This window comes from Bombina bombina, chromosome 6 (genome assembly GCF_027579735.1).
Source record: "Bombina bombina isolate aBomBom1 chromosome 6, aBomBom1.pri, whole genome shotgun sequence".
NCBI classification, from domain to species: Eukaryota; Metazoa; Chordata; class Amphibia; order Anura; family Bombinatoridae; genus Bombina; species Bombina bombina.
Genome location: NC_069504.1, coordinates 82,202,695 through 82,222,816, shown reverse-complemented (window position 1 = coordinate 82,222,816; position 20,122 = coordinate 82,202,695). Strand labels below are relative to the sequence as shown.

General features: G+C 40.2%; 1 protein-coding gene across 1 annotated transcript in view; it reads left to right on the top strand.

Moving 5' to 3' along the window:
* DMTF1 (cyclin D binding myb like transcription factor 1) overlaps positions 1 to 17,012 on the top strand; it is a 171,567-nt gene extending 154,555 nt beyond the window's left edge. The window contains exon 17 of the mRNA XM_053716504.1: positions 16,644 to 17,012. Within this exon, the coding sequence (XP_053572479.1) occupies positions 16,644 to 16,741 (98 nt within the window). The 3' untranslated portion in view covers positions 16,742 to 17,012. The remainder of the gene's footprint in view (positions 1 to 16,643) is intronic.
* Positions 17,013 to 20,122: the final 3,110 nt, after the last annotated feature.

Here is a 20,122-nt window from a genome sequence, read left to right as displayed (position 1 = left end):
CAGTCTTTACATTTAGCAGAATCTCATACGAATCGACTTGTGTTGTTTCTTCAAGATCATGGTTGGAGGATCAATTCACCAAAAAGTTCATTGATTCCTCAGACAAGGGTAACCTTTCTGGGTTTCCAGATAGATTCAGTGTCCATGACTCTGTCTTTAACAGACGAGAGACGTCTAAAATTGATTTCAGCTTGTCGAAACCTTCAGTCACAATCATTCCCTTCGGTAGCCTTATGCATGGAAATTCTAGGTCTTATGACTGCTGCATCGGACGCGATCCCCTTTGCTCGTTTTCACATGCGACCTCTTCAGCTCTGTATGCTGAATCAATGGTGCAAGGATTACACAAAGATATCTCAATTAATATCTTTAAAACCGATTGTACGACACTCTCTAACGTGGTGGACAGATCACCATCGTTTAATTCAGGGGGCTTCTTTTGTGCTTCCGACCTGGACTGTAATTTCAACAGATGCAAGTCTCACAGGTTGGGGAGCTGTGTGGGGATCTCTGACAGCACAAGGAGTTTGGGAATCTCAGGAGGTGAGATTACCGATCAATATTTTGGAACTCCGTGCAATTTTCAGAGCTCTTCAGTCTTGGCCTCTTCTAAAGAGAGAATCGTTCATTTGTTTTCAGACAGACAATGTCACAACTGTGGCATACATCAATCATCAAGGAGGGACTCACAGTCCTCTGGCTATGAAAGAAGTATCTCGAATTTTGGTTTGGGCGGAATCCAGCTCCTGTCTAATCTCTGCGGTTCATATCCCAGGTATAGACAATTGGGAAGCGGATTATCTCAGTCGCCAAACGTTGCATCCGGGCGAATGGTCTCTTCACCCAGAGGTATTTCTTCAGATTGTTCAAATGTGGGAGCGTCCAGAAATAGATCTGATGGCCTCTCGTCTAAACAAGAAACTTCCCAGGTATCTGTCCAGATCCCGGGATCCTCAGGCGGAAGCAGTGGATGCATTATCACTTCCTTGGAAGTATCATCCTGCCTATATCTTTCCGCCTCTAGTTCTTCTTCCAAGAGTAATCTCCAAGATTCTGAAGGAATGCTCGTTTGTTCTGCTGGTAGCTCCGGCATGGCCTCACAGGTTTTGGTATGCGGATCTTGTCCGGATGGCCTCTTGCCATCCGTGGCCCCTTCCGCTACGAACAGACCTTATGTCGCAAGGTCCTTTTTTCCATCAGGATCTCAAATCCCTAAATTTAAAGGTATGGAGATTGAACGCTTGATTCTTGGTCAAAGAGGTTTCTCTGACTCTGTGATTAATACTATGTTACAGGCTCGTAAATCTGTATCCAGAGAGATATATTATAGAGTCTGGAAGACTTATATTTCTTGGTGTCTTTCTCATCATTTTTCTTGGCATTCTTTTAGAATTCCGAGAATTTTACAGTTTCTTCAGGATGGTTTAGATAAAGGTTTATCCGCAAGTTCTTTGAAAGGACAAATCTCTGCTCTTTCTGTTCTTTTTCACAGAAAGATTGCTAATCTTCCTGATATTCATTGTTTTGTACAAGCTTTGGTTCGTATAAAACCTGTCATTAAGTCAATTTCTCCTCCTTGGAGTTTGAATTTGGTTCTGGGGGCTCTTCAAGCTCCTCCGTTTGAACCTATGCATTCTTTGGACATTAAATTACTTTCTTGGAAAGTTTTGTTCCTTTTGGCGATCTCTTCTGCCAGAAGAGTCTCTGAATTATCTGCTCTTTCTTGTAAGTCTCCTTTTCTGATTTTTCATCAGGATAAGGCGGTGTTGCAAACTTCTTTTGAATTTTTACCTAAAGTTGTGAATTCCAACAACATTAGTATAGAAATTGTGGTTCCTTCATTATGTCCTAATTCTAAGAATTCTAAGGAGAAATCGTTGCATTCTTTGGATGTTGTTAGAGCTTTGAAATATTATGTTGAAGCTACTAAGTCTTTCCGAAAGACTTCTAGTTTATTTGTTATCTTTTCCGGTTCTAGAAAAGGCCAGAAAGCTTCTGCCATTTCTTTGGCAACTTGGTTGAAATCTTTAATTCATCTTGCCTATGTTGAGTCGGGTAAAACTCCGCCTCAAAGGATTACAGCTCATTCTACTAGGTCAGTTTCTACTTCCTGGGCGTTTAGGAATGAAGCTTCGATTGATCAGATTTGCAAAGCAGCAACTTGGTCCTCATTGCATACTTTTACTAAATTCTACCATTTTGATGTATTTTCTTCTTCTGAAGCAGTTTTTGGTAGAAAAGTACTTCAGGCAGCGGTTTCAGTTTGAATCTTCTGCGTATGTTTTTCATTAAACTTTATTTTGGGTGTGGATTATTTTCAGCAGGAATTGGCTGTCTTTATTTTATCCCTCCCTCTCTAGTGACTCTTGCGTGGAAAGATCCACATCTTGGGTAATCATTATCCCATACGTCACTAGCTCATGGACTCTTGCTAATATGAAAGAAATTAATTTATCAGGTAAGTTCTTACATAAATTATGTTGTTACTAATAGGAATATCAATCAGGAAATTGTTGTTCCTTCTCTGAGTCCTAATCCTTCCTCTAAAAAGGAGCGTCTGTTGCACAACTTGGACGTGGTTCGTGCTTTGAAGTTTTACTTGCAAGCAACCAAAGATTTCCGTCAAACATCTTCTTTGTTTGTTGTCTATTCTGGAAAACGTAGAGGTCAAAAAGCTACGGCTACCTCTCTTTCTTTTTGGCTGAAAAGCATCATCCGTTTGGCATACGAGACTGCTGGACAGCAGCCTCCTGAAAGGATTACAGCTCACTCTACTAGAGCGGTGGCTTCCACATGGGCTTTTAAAAATGATGCTTCTGTTGAACAGATTTGTAAGGCTGCGACTTGGTCTTCGCTTCATACCTTTTCCAAATTTTACAAATTTGATACTTTTGCTTCTTCGGAGGCTATTTTTGGGAGAAAAGTTCTTCAAGCAGTGGTGCCTTCTGTTTAACCATCTGTCTTGTCCCTCCCGTTCATCCGTGTCCTGTAGCTTTGGTATTGTATCCCACAAGTAAAGGATGAATCCGTTGACTCGTCGTACCTTATTGAAGAAAAGTAAATTCATGCTTACCTGATAAATTAATTTCTTCTATGGTATGACGAGTCCACGGCCCGCCCTGTCATTTTAAGACAGATTATATTTTTTTATTTTAAACTTCAGTCACCTCTGCACCTTTTAGTTTCTCCTTTTTCTTCCTGTACCTTCGGTCGAATGACTGGGGGGTGGAGCTAAGGGAGGAGCTATATAGACAGCTCTGCTGTGGTGCTCTTTGCCACTTCCTGTTAGCAGGAGGATAATATCCCACAAGGATGAATCCGTGGACTCGTCGTACCATAGAAGAAATTAATTTATCAGGTAAGCATACATTTACGTTTTTGGTTGTGAAGTGTGATTCGCCTGGCGTATGAGTCTGCTGAGAAGCAACCTTTAGAGAGAATTACGGCTCATTCCATAAGGGCTGTAGCCTCTTCTTGGGCTTTCAAAACTTATGCTTCTATGGAGCAAATTTGCAAGGCTGCAACTTTGTTCTTTACATACTTTTTCAAAATTTTACAGATTTGATACCTTTGCCTCGGCTTTTGGGAGAAAGGTTCTTCAAGCGGTGGTGCCTTCTATTTAGGCATGCTTGTTCTAATCCCCCCCCCCCCCATTCATCTGTGTCCTCTAGCTTGGGTATTGGTTCCCAACAGTAATTAAGATGAACCCGTGGACTCACCATATCTTTGGAAGAAAACAAAATATATGCTTATCTGAAAAATGTATTTCTTCAAATATGGTGAGTCCACGGACCCACCCTTTTTTGTCTTTTTTATTTTTTTCAAGGATTTTTGACTAAACCTCAGACACCTCCGCACCTTGTGTTGCTTTCCTTTCTCCATTTACTTTCGGTTGAATGACTGGGGTTTATGGGTAGGGAAGTGATACTTAACAGTTTTACTGTGGTGCTCTTTGCCTCCTCCTGCTGGCGAGGAGTGATATTCCCAACAGTAATAAGGATGAACCCGTGGACTCACCATATCTTGAAGAAATACATTTATCAGGTAAATATAAATTTAGTTTTTTTCTATTTGGATGACAGTGTCTGTATCTCTCAGAATTTCTATGATATTCTATGAAGCAGGATATATGTACTTAGAGAGAAATCATTATACAACCCAGTGAAACTGACATTGAAAGGGACAGTCTTCTCCAGAATTTTTATTGTTTGAAATACAGATAATCCCTTTATTATCCATTACCCAGTTTTGCATAACCAAAATATTAATATCCTTTTTACCTCTGTGATTACCTTTTATCTAAACCTCTGCAGACTGCCCACTTACTTCAGTTCTTTTGACAGCCTTGCATTTTAGCCAATCAGTGCCCTCTCATTGGTTGCCCCACGGGCATGAGCACAATGTTATCCATATGGCACACATGAACTAATACCATCTAGCTGTGAAAAACTGTTAAATGCATTGAGATAAGAGGCAGCCTTCAAGGGCTTAGAAATTAGCATACGAGCCAACCTAGGTTTAGCTTTCAACTAGGAATACCAATAGAACAAAGCAAATTTGATAATAAAAGGGAATTGACAAGTTGTTTAAAATTGCATGCCCTATCTGAATAATGAAAGTTTAATTTTGACTAGACTGTCCCTTTAAAGGGATAGTCTAGTCAACATTAAACTTTCATGATTTAGACAGAGCATATAATTTTAAGCAACTTTCTAATTTATTCCTATTATCGTTCTCTTTGTATCTTTATTTGCAAAAAGCAAAAATGTAAGCTTAGGAGCCGGCCCATTTTTTGTTCAGAACCTCCATAGTGCTTGCTTATTGGTGTCTAAATGTAGTCACAAATTTGCTAGCACTACCCAGGTGCTGAACCAAAAATGAGTCAGCTCTTAAGCTTACATTTTTACTTTTTCAAATAAAGATACCAAGAGAATGAAGAAAAATGTATAATAGGAGTAAATTAGAAAGTTGCTTAAAATTGCATGCTCTTTCTGAATCGTGAAAGAAACAAATTGAGTTTCATATCCCTTTAAACATAAAGATAATACGGAAATAATTTCATACATATTTTTTCTGGATGGTTTTGAATCATGTTGACCGTATATGTGCATTAAACTATCATTTGTGGCTATTATTTATTTCATGATTGATTAGACTTACATCCTGGTATCTGTCCAGCTTCGGAAGGCAGCGATAACTTCCTGGCACCTAGCGTCCTTTGAACTCATTCCATGTAACAGCAGCTGGCTTTAACAGAAGTCTATTGTTAATGGCTATAATCTATAATTCAATTAAAGTGAATGTAAAATTTGATGCTAAAGTGCCCGGTTTTTAAAACTTTGATTAAAAACAGGGGCACTTTAAGTCATCAAAATTTACATTTCACTCCTGTTGTGAAAAAAAACTTACCTTTTAAACTTCACAGCCGCTCCAGCTTCCTCCGGTCTCACAAGCCATTTCTGACGTCAGAAATGATTGATAGGTCATCCTACAATAACAGCTTCCCCTCCCCCCAGGGGAATCAGTGTCTGATTCACTGCTGTGATTGGAGGAAGCCGAATGCCTCATTTTAGACCCAGGAAGAGGCTTTGAAATGGGTGGAGGAAGCTGGAGCTGCTGTGAAGTTTAAAAGGTAAGTTTTTTTTCACAACAGGAGTGAAATGTAAATTTTGATGAATTAAAGTGCCCCTGTTTTTAATCAAAGTTTGAAAAACCAGGCACTTTAGCATCAAAATTTACAGTCACTTTAAAAGCGGTGAAACCATGAATTTATTTTCTTTTTTTCAGTGAAAATCATTGCATGAATAAAGGGATAAAGAATAAGCAGCACTCTTATGATTTCTACATAATATAGTCAAAAAAATGTGCTTGATCTACTGTTGAGTGGATGTTACTTTGAAATCCTTTTAAATGAGTGTTGAACTATTTGAATCATGAATAATTGTTGGTAGCCATGTCAGGCAATTGTAAAACTGCTGAAGGGCACAAAAACCTTAAAAAATAATGTAGTGGTTAATGTTTATTCTGCATGAATCTCAGCATACTAAGCATGATTGCTGCATAAGCACCATGCACACATGACTCACATAAGTGTCCACATTTTGTGTATCTTTCCATATTGTGGGAAGTGGACAGGCAGAAAGCATTGGCAAAGTTTTTAATTATGGTACGGTCAAATTGCACAATTTATCATCATGTCAATAATAATGTCTGTTTGTCATCATGATGTTTCTTTTTAACAAAAAAAATTAGTAGCTAGTTTATCTGTAACTGCAGACTAGTACATTTTACATTAGTGATGGGAACAGCGAGGGAGACAGACTAGTTGAGTTTTTAACATTGTAACAAAAGTGATGGATCACATTATAGAAAAGGATATATCGGATCTAAATTTTAACAAATTTTACATTGTCCAACATAATAATAATAATAATTTAAAAAAAGTACAAACTGCAAATTATTGGACAAGGTGTGTAGGAGTTAGCAGGGTCATTTGGTAACAGGCGTGCACCAGGGATCGGTGATAGTGTCCTTGTGTGATGTTATTGTTTGGTTAAAAGTAAAGGTTTGTTATGTTATCAGCCGACATACATTTGTAAGTGGGCAAACCTCCCTCAGGATGAAAATCAGGGGTATTTTTTTCCTTTCTGGAGCAATGGTCATACTTTGAAGATTTCAGTTTTAACATTGAATATTATAAAATGTATTTTTTTGTCGAAATAAAATATAGACAAATAGAAATTGTACGTTGTTTCAGATCATTTAAATGTTTACAGTCCCTGCCTAAAAGTGAGGTAAAAAAATTGGCTGTACAGAAATTTATAATAGGGGCAATTTTACTATTCATTTCCATTCAGCCACTTTAAAAGGACATGAAACCAATTTTTTCTCTCTCTCTTTCTTGAGTCAATGGGGCAAATTTATCAAGCTATGATCGGGTTGATTGACACCCCCTGCTAGCAGCCGATTGGTCGCAAATCTGCAGGGGGCGCATTGCCCCAGCAGTTTACAAGAACTGCTGGTGCAAAGATAAATGCCGACAGCGTATGTTGTCGGCATTTATCGATGTGCAGCGGACATGATGCGCTACATCGTATCATCTCCGCTCGCATTATGATAAATCTACCCCATAGTATACAATTTTAAACTTTATTATTATTATCGTTTATTTGTATAGGGCCACACAATTCCCTAGCCCTGTGTAAAGAGGTAGGGGTATACAATGATAAAGATACAAAAAAGACTAAACAAGTACAGAAGGAGGAGAGCGCCAAAGAGACATAAGGTTTAGGATAGCTTGTCACATGGATTGTAGTTGCAGGAGTGAGTTAAAGATTAATTTTTGATAGGATTAAATCAGAGTAGATATGGTAAGCCTCTCTGTATACAAGGGTTTTTAAAGAGCATCTGAAGATATACAAGGATGGAAACAGTCTGATGGAGCGGGTACAGAGTTCCAGAGAGCAGGAGAAGTGAGTGAAACGTTTTGGAGGCGAGAGAGGGACAGTTAGAGGTTAATTAAAGAGCACAGAGTATTTGGAGATGAGTGGAAATATAATTGGGAGTGAGGTTGTTGAGTGCTTTAAAGCTTAGGGTTAATAATTTGAATTGTATTCTAGACTGTATGGGGAGCCAGTGTAGAGACTGGCAGAGCAGCTGATTTAGATTGTTTCCATTGAGGTGGTAACATTTGGAAACTGGTGGTAAAAACATTTATCTCTGTTTGTCTATGAAGAATTTTTATGTTACCACCTGTTTCCAAACCTCAATGGAAATAAGGCCATAGGTGAGTGAGTCTAGCTGAAGTATTCAAAATAAATTGGTGTTGGGGAAGGTGATTAAGAAGTTGATTGCAGTAGTCAATGCGTGACAAAATCAGGAAATGAATTGGTATTTCTCCAACATAGGTGTGTCCGGTCCACGGCGTCATCCTTACTTGTGGGATATTCTCTTCCCCAACAGGAAATGACAAAGAGCCCAGCAAAGCTGGTCACATGATCCCTCCTAGGCTCCGCCTTCCCCAGTCATTCTCTTTGCCGTTGTACAGGCAACATCTCCACGGAGATGGCTTAGAGTTTTTTGGTGTTTAACTGTAGTTTTTATTATTCAATCAAGAGTTTGTTATTTTAAAATAGTGCTGGTATGTACTATTTACTCTGAAACAGAAAAGAGATGAAGATTTCTGTTTGTAAGAGGAAAATGATTTTAGCAACCGTTACTAAAATCGATGGCTGTTTCCACACAGGACTGTTGAGAGGAATTAACTTCAGTTGGGGGAAACAGTGAGCAGACTTTTGCTGCTTGAGGTATGACACATTTCTAACAAGACTTGGTAATGCTGGAAGCTGTCATTTTCCCTATGGGATCCGGTAAGCCATTTTTATTACATAAGAAAAAAAGGGCTTCACAAGGGCTTTCAAGACTGTAGACATTTTATGGGCTAAAACGATTGATATATAAGCATATTTTACACTTCATAGCTTGGAGGAATTATTTTATTCTTGGGAATTATGTAAAATAACCGGCAGGCACTGTATTGGACACCTTATTCTCTAGGGGCTTTCCCTAATCATAGGCAGAGCCTCATTTTCGCGCCTCTATTGCGCACTTGTTTTTGGGAAGCATGACATGCAGATGCATGTGTGAGGAGCTCTGATACATAGAAAAGACTTTCTGAAGGCGTCATTTGGTATCGTATTCCCCTTTGGGCTTGGTTGGGTCTCAGCAAAGCAGATACCAGGGACTGTAAAGGGGTTAATTATAAAAACGGCTCCGGTTCCGTTATTTTAAGAGTTAAAGCTTTCAAATTTGGTGTGCAATACTTTTAAGGCTTTAAGACACTGTGGTGAAATTTTGGTGAATTTTGAACAATTCCTTCATACTTTTTCACATTTACAGTAATAAAGTGTGTTCAGTTTAAAATTTAAAGTGACAGTAACGGTTTTATTTTAAAACGTTTTTTGTACTTTGTTATCAAGTTTATGCCTGTTTAACATGTCTGAACTACCAGATAGACTGTGTTCTGTATGTGGGGAAGCCAAGGTTCCTTCTCATTTAAATAGATGTGATTTATGTGACACAAAATTTAGAGAAAATGATGCCCAAGATGATTCCTCAAGTGAGGGGAGTAAGCATGGTACTGCATCATCCCCTCCTTCGTCTACACCAGTCTTGCCCACACAGGAGGCCCCTAGTACATCTAGTGCGCCAATACTCCTTACTATGCAACAATTAACGGCTGTAATGGATAATTCTATCAAAAACATTTTAGCCAAAATGCCCACTTATCAGCGAAAGCGCGACTGCTCTGTTTTAGAAAATACTGAAGAGCATGAGGACGCTGATGATATTGGTTCTGAAGTGCCCCTACACCAGTCTGAGGGGGCCAGGGAGGTTTTGTCTGAGGGAGAAATTTCAGATTCAGGGAAAATTTCTCAACAAGCTGAACCTGATGTGATTACATTTAAATTTAAATTGGAACATCTCCGCGCCCTGCTTAAGGAGGTGTTATCTACTCTGGATGATTGTGAGAATTTGGTCATTCCAGAGAAATTATGTAAGATGGACAAGTTCCTAGAGGTCCCGGGGCCCCCCGAAGCTTTTCCTATACCCAAGCGGGTGGCGGACATTGTAAATAAAGAATGGGAAAGGCCCGGCATACCTTTCGTCCCTCCCCCTATATTTAAGAAATTGTTTCCTATGGTCGACCCCAGAAAGGACTTATGGCAGACAGTCCCCAAGGTCGAGGGGGCGGTTTCTACTCTAAACAAACGCACCACTATACCCATAGAAGATAGTTGTGCTTTCAAAGATCCTATGGATAAAAAATTAGAGGGTTTGCTTAAAAAGATGTTTGTTCAGCAAGGTTACCTTCTACAACCAATTTCATGCATTGTTCCTGTCACTACAGCAGCGTGTTTCTGGTTCGATGAACTAGAAAAGGCGCTCAATAAAGATTCTTCTTATGAGGAGATTTTGGACAGAATTCATGCTCTCAAATTGGCTAACTCTTTCACCCTAGACGCCACTTTGCAATTGGCTAGATTAGCGGCGAAAAATTCTGGGTTTGCTATTGTGGCGCGCAGAGCGCTTTGGCTAAAATCTTGGTCAGCGGATGCGTCTTCCAAGAACAAATTGCTTAACATTCCTTTCAAGGGGAAAACGCTGTTTGGCCCTGACTTGAAAGAGATTATTTCTGATATCACTGGGGGCAAGGGCCACGCCCTTCCTCAGGATAGGTCTTTCAAGGCCAAAAATAAACCTAATTTTCGTCCCTTTCGCAGAAACGGACCAGCCCCAAGTGCTACGTCCTCTAAGCAAGAGGGTAATACTTCTCAAGCCAAGCCAGCCTGGAGGCCAATGCAAGGCTGGAACAAAGGTAAGCAGGCCAAGAAACCTGCCACTGCTACCAAGACAGCATGAGATGTTGGCCCCCGATCCGGGACCGGATCTGGTGGGGGGCAGACTCTCTCTCTTCGCTCAGGCTTGGGCAAGAGATGTTCTGGATCCTTGGGCACTAGAAATAGTCTCCCAAGGTTATCTTCTGGAATTCAAGGGGCTTCCCCCAAGGGGGAGGTTCCACAGGTCTCAATTGTCTTCAGACCACATAAAAAAACAGGCATTCTTACATTGTGTAGAAGACCTGTTAAAAATGGGAGTGATTCATCCTGTTCCATTAGGAGAACAAGGGATGGGGTTCTACTCCAATCTGTTCGTAGTTCCCAAAAAAGAGGGAACATTCAGACCAATCTTAGATCTCAAGATCCTAAACAAGTTTCTCAAGGTTCCATCGTTCAAAATGGAAACCATTCGAACAATTCTTCCTTCCATCCAGGAAGGTCAATTCATGACCACGGTGGATTTAAAGGATGCTTATCTACATATTCCTATCCACAAGGAACATCATCGGTTCCTAAGGTTCGCATTTCTGGACAAGCATTACCAGTTTGTGGCACTTCCGTTCGGATTAGCCACTGCTCCAAGAATTTTCACAAAGGTACTAGGGTCCCTTCTAGCGGTGCTAAGACCAAGGGGCATTGCAGTAGTACCTTACTTGGACGACATACTGATTCAAGCGTCGTCCCTTCCACAAGCAAAGGCTCACACGGACATTGTCCTGGCCTTTCTCAGATCTCACGGGTGGAAAGTGAACGTAGAAAAAAGTTCTCTATCTCCGTCAACAAGGGTTCCCTTCTTGGGAACAATAATAGACTCCTTAGAAATGAGGATTTTTCTGACAGAGGCCAGAAAATCAAAACTTCTAAACTCTTGTCAAATACTTCATTCTGTTCCTCTTCCTTCCATAGCGCAGTGCATGGAAGTAATAGGTTTGATGGTAGCGGCAATGGACATAGTTCCTTTTGCGCGAATTCATCTAAGACCATTACAACTGTGCATGCTCAGTCAGTGGAATGGGGATTATACAGACTTGTCTCCGACGATACAAGTAGATCAGAGGACCAGAGATTCACTCCGTTGGTGGCTGTCCCTGGACAACCTGTCACAGGGGATGAGCTTCCGCAGACCAGAGTGGGTCATTGTCACAACCGACGCCAGTCTGGTGGGCTGGGGCGCGGTCTGGGGACCCCTGAAAGCTCAGGGTCTTTGGTCTCGGGAAGAATCTCTTCTCCCGATAAATATTCTGGAACTGAGAGCGATATTCAATGCTCTCAAGGCTTGGCCTCAGATAGCAAAGGCCAAATTCATACGGTTTCAATCAGACAACATGACGACTGTTGCGTACATCAACCATCAGGGGGGAACAAGGAGTTCCCTGGCGATGGAAGAAGTGACCAAAATCATTCAATGGGCGGAGACTCACTCCTGCCACTTGTCTGCAATCCACATCCCAGGAGTGGAAAATTGGGAAGCGGATTTTCTGAGTCGTCAGACATTTCATCCGGGGGAGTGGGAACTCCATCCGGAAATCTTTGCCCAAATTACTCAATTGTGGGGCATTCCAGACATGGATCTGATGGCCTCTCGTCAGAACTTCAAGGTTCCTTGCTACGGGTCCAGATCCAGGGATCCCAAGGCGACTCTAGTAGATGCACTAGTAGCACCTTGGACCTTCAAACTAGCTTATGTATTCCCGCCGTTTCCTCTCATCCCCAGGCTGGTAGCCAGGATCAATCAGGAGAGGGCATCGGTGATCTTGATAGCTCCTGCGTGGCCACGCAGGACTTGGTATGCAGACCTGGTGAATATGTCATCGGCTCCACCATGGAAGCTACCTTTGAGACGAGACCTTCTTGTTCAAGGTCCGTTCGAACATCCGAATCTAGTCTCACTCCAACTGACTGCTTGGAGATTGAACGCTTGATCTTCTCAAAGCGAGGGTTCTCAGATTCTGTCATTGATACCCTTGTTCAGGCCAGAAAGCCTGTAACTAGAAAAATCTACCACAAAATATGGAAAAAATATATCTGTTGGTGTGAATCTAAAGGATTCCCTTGGGACAAGATAAAAATTCCTAAGATTCTATCCTTTCTTCAAGAAGGTTTGGAGAAAGGATTATCTGCAAGTTCTTTGAAGGGACAGATTTCTGCCTTGTCTGTGTTACTTCACAAAAAGCTGGCAGCTGTGCCAGATGTTCAAGCCTTTGTTCAGGCTCTGGTTAGAATCAAGCCTGTTTACAAACCTTTGACTCCTCCTTGGAGTCTCAATTTAGTTCTTTCAGTTCTTCAGGGGGTTCCGTTTGAACCCTTATATTCCGTTGATATTAAGTTATTATCTTGGAAAGTTTTGTTTTTGGTTGCAATTTCTTCTGCTAGAAGAGTTTCAGAGTTATCTGCTCTGCAGTGTTCTCCTCCTTATCTGGTGTTCCATGCAGATAAGGTGGTTTTGCGTACTAAACCTGGTTTTCTTCCGAAAGTTGTTTCTAACAAAAACATTAACCAGGAGATAGTCGTGCCTTCTTTGTGTCCGAATCCAGTTTCAAAGAAGGAACGTTTGTTGCACAATTTGGATGTAGTTCGTGCTCTAAAATTCTATTTAGATGCTACAAAGGATTTTAGACAAACATCTTCCTTGTTTGTTGTTTATTCTGGTAAAAGGAGAGGTCAAAAAGCAACTTCTACCTCTCTCTCTTTTTGGCTTAAAAGCATTATCAGATTGGCTTACGAGACTGCCGGACGGCAGCCTCCTGAAAGAATCACAGCTCATTCCACTAGGGCTGTGGCTTCCACATGGGCCTTCAAGAACGAGGCTTTTGTTGATCAGATATGTAAGGCAGCGACTTGGTCTTCACTGCACACTTTTACTAAATTTTACAAATTTGATACTTTTGCTTCTTCTGAGGCTATTTTTGGGAGAAAGGTTTTGCAAGCCGTGGTGCCTTCCATCTAGGTGACCTGATTTGCTCCCTCCCTTCATCCGTGTCCTAAAGCTTTGGTATTGGTTCCCACAAGTAAGGATGACGCCGTGGACCGGACACACCTATGTTGGAGAAAACAGAATTTATGTTTACCTGATAAATTACTTTCTCCAACGGTGTGTCCGGTCCACGGCCCGCCCTGGTTTTTTAATCAGGTCTGATAATTTATTTTCTTTAACTACAGTCACCACGGTATCATATGATTTCTCCTATGCAAATATTCCTCCTTTACGTCGGTCGAATGACTGGGGAAGGCGGAGCCTAGGAGGGATCATGTGACCAGCTTTGCTGGGCTCTTTGCCATTTCCTGTTGGGGAAGAGAATATCCCACAAGTAAGGATGACGCCGTGGACCGGACACACCGTTGGAGAAAGTAATTTATCAGGTAAACATAAATTCTGTTTTTTGTAGTTTCTTGAGTAAGGAAAGGTTGAATTCTGGAAAAGTTGCATAGGTGTGCACAGCAGGATTTGTGAATGTGAGTTCAGAGTCAAGTGTGACCCCAAGACGGCAGACCTGGTGAGGGGTTGAAAATAGAGTCTCCAACTGTAAGAGAAATATCAGGTTCTGGATGCCTTGGAAAGGGGAAATAAGAAGCAGCTCAGTTTCAGAGTGAGTTGGAGGTAGTACAAGGACATCCAAGGGGAAATTGCAGAGAGACAGTTGGTAAAGATGGAGAGATATCAGGAGAGGAAATATTTGGATGTCATTAGCATATAAGTCGTACTGGAGGCTAAAAAGAGGATATACATTTCCCAAGAGAGGATTTATAGATAAGAAAAAAAAGCAAGAGCCATGTGGTACATCTACTAAGAGAGGCAAAGGTTCAGAAAATAAGCTGTTAAAGGAAACTGTAAACAAGTGGTTTGAGAGATGGGAAGCAAACCAGGAGAGAGCTGTGTCTTGGATTCTAAAATAATGTAGAATTTGTAAGAGGAGAGGATGTCAATTGTGTCAAAGCAGCAGATAGATCCTGAAGAATTAGTAAGGAGTAGTGACCTTTTGAGTGTTTAGGGCAGAAGTCAGTTTGTAGGGGATCAAGTAAGGAGTTAGTTGAGAGAAATTTAGTTAGGCGATTATAGACTAGCCGTTCCAATAATTTGGAGGCAAAGGGAAGTAAGGAGACCAGACTATAGTTTAAAGGGGTGGAGGGGTCAATTAAGGGTTTATTTAGGATTGATGTGATTGAATGTATCAGGAAATGTGTTGTAAAAGACTGGTTAAAGAGATGAGCTAGGGTAGGGGTAAAAAAAGCAGAGAAAGGGAAGAAGTTGTTAAGGAATATGGTTAAGTGGACAGATTGTGAAATAAGCAGAGGGTAGGAGTATAAAGACTTCTTCCTCTGTCACAGGAGACAATTAACAGAGTTTTGTTAATAGGAGGTGTGGCTACAAGTGCTGGGTTTGAGGAGGGTGAAGGAGATATTTATTTTCTAATTGCGGATCACTTCAAAAATAAAATTGACACAATCTGAGCAGCGAGTTTGGTAGAGGACAGAAGGATGTTACAGGAATTTAAAGGTAGAAAATAGCTTTCTGAGGTTGGATGCGTGAGTTGACACAAGGGAGGAGAAATAGTTGGTTGGCCAGGCTGAGGGCAGAGTTGTATGATCTGAGGATGAATTTATAATGTAGGAAATTATTAAAGGGACAGTCAACACCAGAATTTTTGTTGTTTTAAAAGATAGATAATCCCTTAATTACCAATTACCCAGTTTTGCATAACCAACACAGTTATAATTATACACGTTTTACCTCTATAATTACCTTGTATCAAAGCCTCAACAGACTGCCACCTTATTTCAGTTCTTTTGACAGACTTGCATTTTAGCCAATCAGAGCTGACTCCATGGTAAATTCACGTGTATGAGCTCAATGTTATCTATATGAAACACATGAACTAATGCCCTCTAGTGGTGCAAAACTATCAAAATGAATTTAGATTATAGGCAGTCTTCAAGGTCTAATAAATTAGCATATGAACCTCCTAGGTTTAGCTTTCAACTAAGAATACTAAGAGAACAAAGCAAAATTGGTGATAAAAGTAAATTGGAAAGTTGTTTAAAATTGCATGCCTTATTTGAATCATGAAAGTTTTTTTTGGACTTGACTGTCCCTTTAAGGGTGCATAGTTTCCCCCACAGATGACCAGCAGTCCATAAACATTGCTGCAGATAGCGGGTCTGTTTGGTGTGCCGTTGTTGTCATTGAGTGTGTGATGTAGGGTAACAGTGGAGGATGCAGCTTTGTCAAGTGTTGTTAGTGCTGAATAATACTGTAAGGCCACAAGGTCTGGGCAATAGAGGGATGACATTTTACAGAACAGAATTTTCAGTTGAGTAGAAAAGTCTGTGATATCCAAGTTATTAAAATTCCTGTAAGGTAGCTGCAGTAAGCAAGAAAGTAAGTAGACAGTGGTCAGAGAGAGGAAAGGGGAAGTTAGAGAACTTGAAAATGGCACAGAGATTGGTGAAGACCAGGTCAATCGAGTTGCTTTCACAGTAGAATGGAGAAGATATCCACTTGGAAGTGTGGGAGCCAGGCTTTAAAATGGTCTAAAAATTGTGATGCTGAGCCAGGAGGCCAATAGATAACAGCAACTCAGGGAGCTACATGAGAAAAGAGGCAGATAGCATGAACTTCTAAAGATGAGAAAGTGTGGGAGGGGGGCTATTCCCCCTCCTTCTCTGTCTCCTGGACTGGGAGTGTGACTGACGTGCAGGCCACCATAGGACAGAGAGGCCACAGCAGTTGTGTTAGTGGAGGAGACCCAGATTTCTGTGAGGGCTAACAGGTTAAGGGATTGTGAAATGAAAAGATCATGCATAGAAGTAAGCTTGTTGGATACAGAGTGTGCGTTCCAAAGGGCAAAAGAGAATTGCTGGGAATTAACAGAAGTGCAGTTTATGAGATTGAGAGGGTTACGTGGGCAAGGTCTTGGAGGTGTCAGTTGTGGTAGTGAGCAGAAAGAGGACCTGGGAAAGGTAAGACATCAAAAGCTGAAAGAAGATGACATGTCTTAATGTGTGTGTCTAAGCTTAGTATCAGTGGAGCATTGGTTGGCTGAATGATGCGAGATAGGAATAGAGTTCATGTGTGTTGTAGAGGGGAGAGGATAGAAGAGGAGGAGAGCTATGACTAGTCTGAGTGCTGTTTGTGAAAGGTGGTGTAGTGACTTTGAGAAGGGAAAAAAATAGGGTTTCATGTCTCTCTTTAAGTGTGATAAATATTTAAGTTCTGGACTCTTACCACAATGTTTTTTCTAATAGATCCTATCCTGCAACATCACGGTGCTAGCTCACACCTCATTGACTCATCACTTGAAGGACCAGACTCTGAAGATTCAAAAGATGTTGAAGATTTGTAGACGACCACTACATTATATTTCAATCATTTGTGTTGTATTGACCGTCAACTGCAATTCTCATCTGTCTTCACTGGTCACCAGCCAAGGTTGTTACAAACAGGGTTCTTCTCTTATTTTCTCTATTCCTGCTTTGTTGTAGGTCAACTTGTAAGATATGGATTTATCGTCTAACATTTTTAATTCACATTAATAAATTGTAAGATGTAGAAATTATTTAAGAAATAAGTACATATCTGTATTTATCTCTAAAATACATGTGTATAACTTATAAGATGCTTCTCTTTTGTCTGTATATCACCATAACCTGTACAAAATAATGCAGGATAGAGATTTTGTAAGTTGTTTAATATGGTGTGGTGCTGGTTGGGTGTACTATTGTACATTTTTTACTTTGCATTATGAAACAAATCTGTATCTAACTGTTAATTCCATATTTAAAAAACTATCTTAAAGTTTCTATGAACCTAAGATACATTTAAAGAAAAATACTGGTATAAGATTCCAAAAATACCGTTATGAAGAATTGGTTCCAGAGACCATTTTTACTCTTGATTAGGGCTTCATAAAAAGAGGTAAAAGCTAAAGTGTTACTGAGTCACTTGCACATCCTTAAAGCAAATAAGGGCAGACAGTATTTAATATCTTGACAAATATCTACCCTCATTATATAGTGAAGCAGTTATATAAATGCAACAGTAGTTTCTCCTGATAGATGTTGTTGTGTTCTGCTGCTGGTAAAGCCAAGGTAAGAACACAGGCTTCCCAGTGCATTACCAAATAAGGATGTAGACCGTTCCACAGCGTTTGCCAAACAGGTTAAAATAGCATTAAACAAGAAAATACAAAAAGTCCCCCATAATCCAAAGAAAATACAATATTCATGACTACTCATTCCACTTCCAATAAAGAGGCTAGGGTTACACACACCATACAGAAGTGTTCTGCAGGTTTCCTGACTGTCCTACATAGTTACTGCTATGATCTGTATAGGTATTTTACATCTGTCATACTCAAGAGCACACCTACATTACTAGAGGAAAACAAAATTTATTTTTAAATGCTTTTAAAACATTTATTTTGTACTCTGATCGTTTTACAATGCAGTGCTAATATGGGGGATGTAAACTATTAATATATACAAAATATCTTGAAGCTTAAGCTATTGGCTGTATCTTCAATAGTATCTTAGGGACATGAAACCCACAATTCTTTCATGTAATTGGCAAGAGTCCATGAGCTAGTGACGTATGGGCTATACAATCCTACCAGGGGGGAAAAGTTTCCCAAACCTCAAAATGCATATAAATACACCCCTCACCACACCCACAATTCAGTTTTACAAACTTTGGCTCCTATGGAGGTGGTGAAGTAAGTTTGTGCTTGATTTTTCTTCTATGATAAGCGCTTCTCAGCATTTTGAAGCCTAATTACTCTGAGTACAGTGTTTGTTAGAGGGATGTAAAGGGAGTATCGCCTATAATTTTATGGTTTTCCTCACGGGAAATCTTTTCAAAGGTTCTCTGTTATCAGTCGTAGGGATTCATCTCCTACCTCCCTTTTCAGATCGACGATATACTCTTTTATACCATTACCTCTGCTGATACTTTTTCAGTACTGGTTTGGCTATCTGCTATATGTGGATGGGTGTCTTTCAGTAAGTATGTTTTCATTATTTAAGACACTCTCAGCTATGGTTTAGCACTTTATATATTAATATAAAGTTTTAAATATATATATATATATAAAACTTATATTTGCCATGAGTCAGGTCTATGTATATTTCCTTTTGCAGACTGTCAGTTTCAGTTTGGGAAGCATGTTTTAGGAAGTTATTTTTGTTCCCTGGGGTATAGTCCTTTTCTCTTGTTAAGTGTGTTCAGTCCACGGGTCATCCATTACTTATGGGATATATTCTCCTTCCCAACAGGAAGTTGCAAGAGGATCACCCAAGCAGAGCTGCTATATAGCTCCTCCCCTCACATGTCATACCCAGTCATTCTCTTGCAACCCTCAACAAAGAAGGAGGTCGCGAGAGGAGCTGGAGTTTTTACTTAACTATTCTTCAATCAAAAGTTTGTTATTTTAAATGGCACCGGAGTGTGCTGTTTTTCTATCTCCGGCAGTATTTGGAAGAAGAAACTGCCTGCTTTTTTTTTCTATGATCTTAGCAGGCGTAACTAAGATCCACTGGCTGTTCTCGACATTCTGAGGAGTGGGGTAACTTCAGAAACTGGGAATAGCATGCGGGGTCCTCCGCAAATGAGGTATGTGCAGTACTTTATTTTCTGGGAATGGAATTGACTAAGAAAATACTGCTGTTACCGTATGATGTAAGTACAGCCTTAAATGCAGTAGTGGCAACTGGTATCAGGCTGATAAATGTATGCGCAGTCGAGTTATTTTCTAGGGACTAGAATTTGACTGAGAAAATACTGTTAACACTGAAATAATACTTAAGCCTTATCTGCAGTGGTAGCGACTGGTAGCAGGCTTAGTGATAGCTTTGCATGACATTGAAAAATGTTGTTTTTTAATAAAACGTTTACTGGCATGTTATTCGTTTTTGTGAGGTACTTTGGTGATAAATCGCTTTGGGCATGATTTTTTTCCACATGGCTAACATATTTTTCTGCATGGAAACCGTTATATCAGGGCTCCCATTGTTGTGATTGGAGTGGGAGGGCCCTTGTTTTAGCGCCTTGTTGCGCAGTTAAAATTCTTGCACAGTCTTCCTGCTTCTTCCTCCTTGATCCAGGACGTCTCTAGAGAGCTCAGGGGTCTGCAAAATTCATTTGTGAGGGAGGTAATCAGTCACAGCAGATCTGTGACAGTGTGCTGACTGTGATTAAAAGCGTTAAATCTTAATTGATATCTGTTTTTATCCGTTTTGGGTATTGAGGGGTTAATCATCCTTTTGCTAATGGGTGCAATCCTCTGCTAATAATACACTTCTTGTTAAGAATTGTTTAATTATATCTGTATTTTTGAAGCGCTGCAGCGTTTTTTATATTGCTTGTAAACTTATTGAAAGTGATTTCCAAGCTTGTTAGTTTCATTGCTAAGTCTGTTTAAACATGTCTGATTCAGAGGAAACTGTTTGTTCATCATGTTCAAAAGCCAATGTGGAGCCCAATAGAACGATGTGTACCAATTGTATTGATATTGCTTTGAATAAAAGTCAATCTGTACCGATAAAGAAACTATCACCAGACAACGAGGGGGAAGTTATGCCGCCTAACTCTCCTCACGTGTCAGTACCTGTGTCTCCCGCTCGGGAGATGCGTAGGATTGAGACACCAAGTACATCTAGGCCCTTACAAATCACTTTACATGATATGGCTAATGTTATGAAAGAAGTATTATATAATATGCCCGAATTAA